The sequence below is a fragment of the Porites lutea genome, chromosome 1 (genome assembly GCF_958299795.1).
Source record: "Porites lutea chromosome 1, jaPorLute2.1, whole genome shotgun sequence".
Classification (NCBI taxonomy): domain Eukaryota; kingdom Metazoa; phylum Cnidaria; class Anthozoa; order Scleractinia; family Poritidae; genus Porites; species Porites lutea.
The window spans coordinates 57,166,977-57,176,149 of record NC_133201.1 but is presented as its reverse complement, the minus strand read 5'-3'; the positions used below and the strand labels follow the sequence as shown (position 1 = coordinate 57,176,149).

General features: G+C 38.5%; 1 protein-coding gene across 1 annotated transcript in view; it reads left to right on the top strand.

Annotated features, from left to right (window-relative positions):
• Window positions 1–3,596: 3,596 nt before the first annotated feature.
• The window catches only part of LOC140932618 (uncharacterized), a 28,858-nt gene continuing 23,281 nt past the window's right edge, over window positions 3,597–9,173 (top strand). The window contains exons 1-5 of the mRNA XM_073382133.1: window positions 3,597–3,690; window positions 5,117–5,665; window positions 6,013–6,042; window positions 6,741–6,950; window positions 7,499–7,531. Coding sequence (XP_073238234.1) covers window positions 3,597–3,690; window positions 5,117–5,665; window positions 6,013–6,042; window positions 6,741–6,950; window positions 7,499–7,531 — 916 coding nt within the window. The remainder of the gene's footprint in view (window positions 3,691–5,116; window positions 5,666–6,012; window positions 6,043–6,740; window positions 6,951–7,498; window positions 7,532–9,173) is intronic.

Here is a 9,173-nt window from a genome sequence, read left to right as displayed (position 1 = left end):
TTTCCACTCAGTGCTCTCAACTGACAGTTAAGGCATGAAATGTTCATGCGATTGAGAAAAATGCATGTTTCAAAGCAGTACAGTCCTGTACGGCTGGTTTTGGGTTTATCTCTGGTGTAATATATTTTATTATTATTCGATGAAAATTTTTCTTCCCTTTCATTGGCCGAAAGCCCACCACGTGACTGCAAATAACTGCCTACAAATAATGGTCTGCTCATGCGCAATGTCGTCCAACTGTGTTTTGCTGCAAATAATATTCTGCTCATGCGTAAACGAAACCACGCCTCCCCTTCTTGCGATCGTTCTTGCGTAAAGAAAGGCAGATGGCTTTGCTTCCCGAAGGTGGTCGTTAAGAAAAACAAACTTGGTGGTCGAATGATAAAACAATTTTTAATTCGGTTATCGCAAAATATCGCGATTTGCCAGTCTCTCGCACATCAATTATTTTGCCTCAGCCTTCGGCTTCGGCAAATAATTGATCTGCTCGCCACTGACAAATTGCGATATTTTGCTCAACTTCGTCCAATAATTTTATTCACAGCTCACTTAAAACAAAGAAAACAAACATCCTTAACAATGAACCTAACCCTGACAATGGTCCATAAAACAAAGAAAACGAATCAGTGAATTATATTACACCGGGGACGACCCCGGTTATGGCCGGCAAGGCCTTCAGTAGGTGAATAGAAAATTTTATCTGAGTATAAAATGATGCCCAGGAAGCAAAAACATCTGCAAGTTGTGAAATTTCGAACGAAACCAACACTGTTTAAAATTCAACCGTGCATCTGCCTGTTAGTCATGTTAAATTTGTGATTGTTACCGAACTATTCACTAAAAAACCTGGATTTCATTAACAATTATAATAACTTGGATGGTAAAAAAATGCCAAATCAAGTATGATATAATAATTATTCAATAGGTAAAAATAGAAGTAAAACTTTTGTTTAAGAAAACAATGCAAATTTTGAAAAAACCTGGTCATCGAAACTTGGAGAACTCTATGTTGAAATACACCACTTTAAAATGTGACCATCGATCTATAGGAATTTGGTGCTAAACACGAAAACACGCTCACAAAAGCTCCTTATTATAACAGGCGTTCGAATGCCAGCCATGTTGCCTCATTAGCACATTCTTTTGTTTCAGAGGACTCGCTTTAGAAAATGTATAAATTTATGGAAAATTCGCTAAGTCTGGTCATAGCTTGAACAATTTGAAGTTATTCAACTTTTTGGTTGAGGGAGCTAGGGAGCGCGGTGGCTCAAAAACCCTCCGGGGTTGAAAAGGTTTTAATGACACCGTAAAGTAGCTGCTATTTTTTTTCTTTCATACTTTTATATAGCCAAATATAATTTTATTATAGCCTGCTTCGTGGATAGTCTTCATTTTTAGGCTTCGGCCTAGGTTTTTAGCTCCAGCGCACGCTTATATTGTAGATCATTCAGCCTGTTGAACAGCCAATTATAGGCTATTGAGTTGAAACATAAAGGTAACAAGCGCTGCGGCGCTCATTATATTTTTCACGCGGTGATGCTTATTCTGGAAAGGCGTTCGTTAAGTGGAGGGAGGAGTTTATGTGAAAATTGAACGCAACAAATATTTGTTTTAAAGACGATTATTTTTCGTACTAGACTAACATAATTAACATCGAGGGTGGCGCTTATAAACGTGTTAAATGGAGCACATAACAGCTGTTCTGTTGGTAAGCTGGTGCCGGTTAGTCCGTAGGAATACCCCCCCCCCCCCCCCCCCCCCCCCAAATATTAAAAAAAAGAAGAAGAAGGCTTTAGACACCTAAGGCTACAGGAAATAGCTTGATGACTTAGGGATATGTGAGCACCGATACAACTAGTAGAGTGAGATATGAACAATAATAATTATAATAATGATAATAGTTATTTTAGACGACAAAGAATTAAACGGTTTTGAACGGCAATTGCCGATTTATAGACCATTCTGTAATATATTTATATGACATGATTCAATTACTTCATCGTTAATAGTAACCTAAATTGAAACCCAGTGGAAAATTAAGTTCTCATTGAAAGCCCATGTATTGTTAAGACCCACCGGGTTTCTATTGGTGAGTAGTCTTTTTTAGCTATGCACTCCACAAAAAATTAACAAATGCATAGATTTTCTAAAGACAAAATTTATAAATATAAAGAGTTTTTATAGTCAATCGTTCACCATCAAACTAGTTAAAAGAGAAATAATTATTTTAAACTGATCTATTTTGTCTTTAACTTTTTATATGTAACGTCCCACTCATGCATCTCTTAAGTGACCGTAACCACCCGTGAAAGGTCAACACGCTTCGTCAGCAATAAAAGGCCACCTTCTTAGTACAAGATGAGTTTACTTTGGTTACCTGCTCAACCACTCAGTCACTTAGTCCTTTAACTTAGCCAAATGTTCGTGATCCTAGGGAGGCGCTGGTATCGCCTCTTCATAATCATCTCGATCAAATATGCATTGTTGTTCTTTTCGTGTCCTTAATGCGTCACTGTAGACAAAGCATCGGAGGAAATACGACTCCATGATATGGCGTAACCGAATCCAGATTTTATTTTGAAAACCAGGAAAAGAGTACTGAAGTGAGACTTAGATAAAGTAAGTGTTACCTTAAAAACTGCAAATTATATTAACATAGCAAGAGCTATGGTTATAGAGGAAGTGAAGAAAAATTGTTTGCAATGAGGATCTGTTTAGAATTTAACAGGTTGTATTTGTTATTTTCTCTATCATTAGGGATGTATAGTACACTTATGGTCCTCTTCGCGTGTAATGTCCTTGTCTTGAGTGGTTTTTCAAAAGCTTCCCGCCGCGGAAATAGAGGTAAGGTCAAGATTCTTAAACAGCGTTTGCTCTTTGGGTCGGAACTTATTATTATTTCATAAAAGTTCATTCAATCGCCATAGAATAAACCCGAATGAAGTTATATAATTATGCGTTTCCAGTGTCATATAACAACTGGATTTATCATAATCATCTCGTTTCTTTTAGATAGAGTCGAAGTTCTAAACGATCTAACGCGGCCTGTAGTAAAAATAATAACTAGATAAAAATAAAATAGTTGTTTAAAAACAAAAATAAAAAAACAGAATAGATAAGGGATGAACTAACTGTTATCTTCTGATTCTTCTTCTTCAATTCCTTAATCGTAAATGTAGTTAAACCGGGGTCCTCACAACCAATTTTTTTTAACGGCATCACTATTAATATTATTATTTTCTTAAGTATTTATAATCCTCTCACATTTTGACTGTACTTCAAATGAAAAAAGAGTTATCAGTAATCATTGTATATGCTATATGCTGTGTGTAAAAAATAAAACTTTTTGATTCAAACTTTACCTCAGTGTAATAAAAACTAAATTTGAACCCTTAAAACATATGCTCGTTATAGACCAAACTATATATTTTGCTCAAATGATCAATAAATATTTCTTTCTAGGACCAAAATGCCACCATGTCTCTAGTAGATTTTTGATCGAGAGAATCGGACTCGGGGAAAATACTTTGGTATCTCAAAAGAAGCAGAAGTCTTCAAATATAATAAAAGGCAAATGGCACAGGCGTGATTCACAAATGAAGTCTCAGGTACAAGACCTCAGAGGAGACAAACGACATTTCAGCACCCACGTTCTTCTTCCAAGACCGTTTGATATTTCATCGGTTAAAGGTAGTACGAATTGCTTAATCTAACTTCTGCCTCATTCACCCAAGTAGAGCATGTTTAGTAAAAGAAGATTTAACAAAATGATTGAAAATCATTGACAAATAACGTAAAGCCTAAATTTTGCCTAAGATCGCAGAACAATAGGAGAGAAGTTGCAGCAACAGGTTGCGGCGACGAGTCGGAGCGGCATGAAATCGATTCGTGTGTACAGACTGAGAATTTTCGTGGAAATCTTGGTCTGCATAACATCATTTTGTCGCCCTCACAGGTCACACAAAGTCAAATCAGACTGAATTTGTGCAACTTGTTGCGGCGAAAAAATTATGTTCCGAAGGTAGCGGTTTTCACTGAAATTCCTAGGTAAATACGAAGAGATTTGTGCGCGCTCTCTCCCTACCTGTATACAAGGAGTGATTTGTAGCCCCGACATGCCGCTGCAATATGTCGCTGAGAGCGTCCCGACCTTCACATTTTTTTACAAGCTTTGCAGGTGATTTCACCATGACTAATTTAAAGTAGACAAGTATCAGTTAAAGTCTTTGACTATAACTGAGCACAATCATAGCTGGGGTCAAAAAACTTTGACATAGTCTATTAGGTTTGACGTCATTGTGTTAGGTTGCAAAGGGTACAAATTAAAACTAAGGTATCTAGCTATAAGATGCTAAAAGCTAAAAGCCTTGCAACGAAGTACAAGCTTCAAGGGGGAAAGACGATCGAAGAGACGCTTTTTTTGTACTATGTAGAGAAATGCTGTTCAACAGTATAAAATGCAGCCTCCTTTATTTGGTTGCCAAACATTTGTCAATTGCTTGTGGACCTCAGAGCTACAAGTCATAATAAAAAAAAAAAAAAAGCATCTGCGTCATTCAAAGCATATCTACTCCAGTATTGCATGCACTATTCTGCGAAGTTCATGTATACAAGGTCAAAGGCGGAAGTAGTAGGGGTTTTGTAATTTATTTTGGTTATCAGATGACATTTACTTACTGGCTACAAGTTTAGGGGGTGAAAATGCGATTGGCTATTCACTAAGACTTTTTCGGGTATTTGGGCCTAATTACTATTCATACGCACGGTTCAAGTCTAACAGTTTAGGGTTTGACAACAAGATACTGTCGACTGTGAATAGCCTCCTAGTTTCTTCAAAGAAAGTGCAGGGCTAAGCGTGACACGTGATCGTGAGAGGCGAGAAACTATGGCGTCAGCCTGAGGAAAAGTGTATTTTCGTTTTCTTGCCTTCTTACAGTCTTGCAGAGACATTCGATTTTATCCTGTGATGCAAGATTCGAAAAAAAAATTCAGCCATCCATGGCTTATAACTGCATGAGAGACACGAGGAGGACAGAGAGCATTGCTCTGAAATACCCGTCATTTTAAGCGTGTTCTCTCACTGTTAATTTATCTTCTTGCTTGGCATTATTCTCAGCCTGCAAAACACAACTTGATCTGGGTTTCGTTATCGACGGTTCCGGCAGCATAGAGATGTATGGAAAAGGAAATTTTAAAAAGTGTTTGGATTTTGTAAAATCATTGACGAGAGCTTTTGTTATTTCCCCGGCGGACACAAGGGTCGGAGCGATCGTCTTCTCATCAAGAAGTGAACTTCAATTCAACTTTAATCAATACACAACTAAAGCTCAGCTTGAAACAGCAATTGACAATATAAAACACCCTGGGTACAGGACAAAAACTGGACTTGCGCTAACAATGTCAAAAGACCAACTTTTTAACGACGCTAGGCCAGGTGTTCCACGTGTACTGGTTATTTTGACTGACGGACGCGCCAATGACGATGTAGTAAAGCCTTCAGAGGAACTTAGAGAGATTGGGGTGGTCATATTCGCCGTTGGATTGGGAAAAAACTACAATGAAAAACAATTAATAAGCATGGCGGCTACAAAGGAAAATGTTTTAACTGCCGACTTTCCCGACATGATGACTATAGTGACAACATTACAAGAAAAACTTTGCAAAGGTGGGAAATCGGAACATGCGTGTACAGCATGAAATCTTGGTGAAACGGGTCTTTGTTAATTGTCCCTTCTCTCTTTTAAGACTTTTCCGAGACCCAAATCCCTTAAAAAACTTAACATTGCACGAAGTTAGCAAACATTTAAAAAGCAATTTTTATTATTTTTAAATTTACGGTTTAATTCCTACATCTGCATCTAATTCAACGCGAGTGGGATTCCCCATTTTTACAATTCGTTTTTTACGCTATGCAGATTTCTCTTTTTTCGTTCCCCAAACTGATAATGCCCTAATCTAAATTCACAAAAAAACTAACGCATAATGACAAAAGCTTTTTTTTAAATTTTACAGCTGCTGTTCAAGCTGTCGCTGAGGGGAAAAGTGAGTACAACTTGGACATACTTTAATTTCCCACTAAAATGTCTGGTTAGCTGATCAAGGTCTTGACGGAGACCCTTCCTCATGTCAATTTGTTTATGCGATAAAAAAACTAATAGCCCATTCTTAGGACTTAAGACCGTTTGAGGGGGACTAAATAGAGACGGTGGACTTATTTGATTTAGAAAAGACGATAATATCAGTTCTCCATAAAGAACTAGAATACAAAGTGAAGAAGCTCAAGAAAATGAAGTTTTGAAGTCATGCAGCCGAGTATTAACTTACAAACTACTAGCTGGACCATCCCGGATCAGTCCACACAAATTTTTATCGTCTTGATTGATCAAAAAAATCTCTCCTTTATTAGTTGAACAATAATTAGGGGAGAGTTGTTGTTTTTTTTTTTTTGGAGGGGGTGGGCTTAATAGAGAATTTAGGGTGCATTCAAAATTTGGCAGGTGAAAGCTTGTTTATTTGGTGCCTTAGTTTCTTGATTTTGGTTTCTTTCTCCTGGTAAGCTTCTAAAACAATGTAGCCAATAGTAAAACTGGCTGACTACTACAGTTTGCTTGCTAGCATCCGTATAAAGGTTTCGTCATTCCTACATATTCTACATCTAGTCCTCCAATATTTCAGATCACATTGGCTAGCATCCATGTCAAAAATTGCCATCTTGTTTTATGTATAAATTCTGTACGCAGTTAGAGATATTCAAAGTCAGTTCATTAACAGTCTTGGCAACCGAAGAGGTGGTTTTCAAGTCTCGGGCTCAATTTCGTCAGGAGGAACTTCTGGAGGTTCTGTTTCGGGTGGTTCTATTAGTCAAGGATCATCTAGTTCATCCAGTAGTACATCGGGCAGCGCCGGCACATCGGGCGGCACTGGTGCATCAGGCAGTGCCGGAGCTGGTGGCAGTGGTAAGTCATTATGCCAGGTACGACATGAAACCCCATTTACTTGTGGACATTGGGGATGCCTTCTAGACAAAGTAGCTGACATGACGTCTGACGAGAGGGGAAGAGGACATTACTTGGTGAAATAACAACGTTAAAGTAAACTATATGATGGACAGACAAAACTGGATTAGGAGTCGAACGTGACAAAACGCCAGGACGCTACATTACATGGTAGACTATACAAGCTTGGTAATGAAGTGAGTGACGGAAATATGCGACGGCGACATAAGTAAGGTGTAGAAATACGTCAGAGGAATATGAAACTTACAGTTCAAGACAACATATATATTTACAGTACCCTTTACAAAGTGCATGAGTCATCATGATTGAAGTGAATGCAAAGAGGGGCCTCGACACTGGTAAAATTAGAGTTATGTAATGCGGTGAATGCCCACATAATGTTACGAAGTCATTTAAGTGAATAAATGTTAGACTGGCAAAACAGTCAATATCCGGGTTTTTTCTTTTTTTCCTTTATTTAGTTCTATTTTCTTCTTTTTTAGCGGGAGGAGCAGCTGGCGCCTCAGGGGGAGGGAGTAAGTACGATCTATGTATTTTGCGAAAATGAAAACTTGACGATCAAGCCCAAACCTTTAAAGATAGCACCAGAGAACGACACACATGAAATAAGCTTTAGATGGGAAAACTAGCAATTAAGTTATTAACGGTTTTAAACTAGTGCCTGGTATAAGGTAGCTTTCAAGAAAGTGTCTTACTTGTCTAGATGTATGTGTGTTCTGCCCACAGTCAGGTCCTTGCATATAGTCCCCGATTTAAGGCCCCTGGGGAGGGGGGGGTACTGCCATATATGGACTATATAGATATGTGCCGCTGTGCGCTGTGAAGTGTATGGTTTTCAAGCAGTTCACTCTGGGATAGGGTATATAAATCAGAGAGTTTGGGTCTAGAAGATGGTATCATTTTCCATTTAAACTGACCAATTGGCTGAAGATTTTAGTCTAGACTAAGGAAACCAGTAATTGCCACTCAAGAATATAAAAAAATCATTTTTGGCTGGACTGTGCTAGTGACCTCAGTTGTTTTGGAAAACAGCTACTCTAGGACAGGGGGGATTTGGGGAGTTTAGTCTAGCGTAGGGTAGCGAAATTTACTTGAACTAGCTCTGGTATAGGCTTTGTGTTCCAGGGTCCCAGCGGCACATCCCCATCCAAAAAGTCCTAAAGTACCCCCCCGGGTCTAAGGCACGCCTTTTGACCGCTACGTAAGGGCCGCCATCCTTCACTCTATCCAGCATTTCCGCTCGAGGTCTTCTAAGTAGCCTGTTTCCTATAATTCTCATCTCAATATTACAAGTGCACTATCTATTCATATTTGCTTCCAGGAACATTATTAAACTGAGCACACACAAACATAAGCATTATATATAAAAAAGTGTTGTTCTCTCGCTCCTCCTTGAGCTTTGTGCTGGTCAAGTGTATTGACATCGAGTTTCATTTACCTAGTTGCTTTTCTGTACCCGCTATCACAAGTCCAGAAATCAAGACGTGTATTATTAGTAGTAGTAGTAGTAGTAGTAGTAGTAGTAGTAGTAGTAGCAGTAGCAGTAGCAGTAGCAGTAGCAGTAGCAGTAGCAGTAGCAGTAGCAGTAGCAGTAGCAGTAGCAGTAGCAGTAGCAGTAGCAGTAGCAGTAGCAGTAGCAGTAGCAGTAGCAGTAGCAGTAGCAGTAGCAGTAGCAGTAGCAGTAGCAGTAGCAGTAGCAGTAGCAGTAGCAGTAGCAGTAGCAGTAGCAGTAGCAGTAGCAGTAGCAGTAGCAGTAGCAGTAGCAGTAGCAGTAGTAGTAGTAGTAGTAGTAGTAGTAGTAGTAGTAGTAGTAGTAGTACTAGTAGTAGTAGTACTAGTAGTAGTAGTAGTAGTAGTAGTAGTAGTAGTACTAGTAGTAGTAGTACTAGTAGTAGTAGTACTAGTAGTAGTAGTAGTAGTACTAGTAGTAGTAGTAGTAGTAGTAGTAGTAGTAGTAGTAGTAGTAGTACTAGTAGTAGTAGTAGTAGTAGTAGTAGTAGTAGTAGTACTAGTAGTAGTAGTAGTAGTAGTAGTAGTAGTAGTAGTAGTAGTACTAGTAGTAGTAGTACTAGTAGTAGTAGTAGTAGTAGTAGTAGTAGTAGTAGTAGTAGTACTAGTAGTAGTAGTAGTAGTAGTAGTAGTAGTAGTAGTAGTACT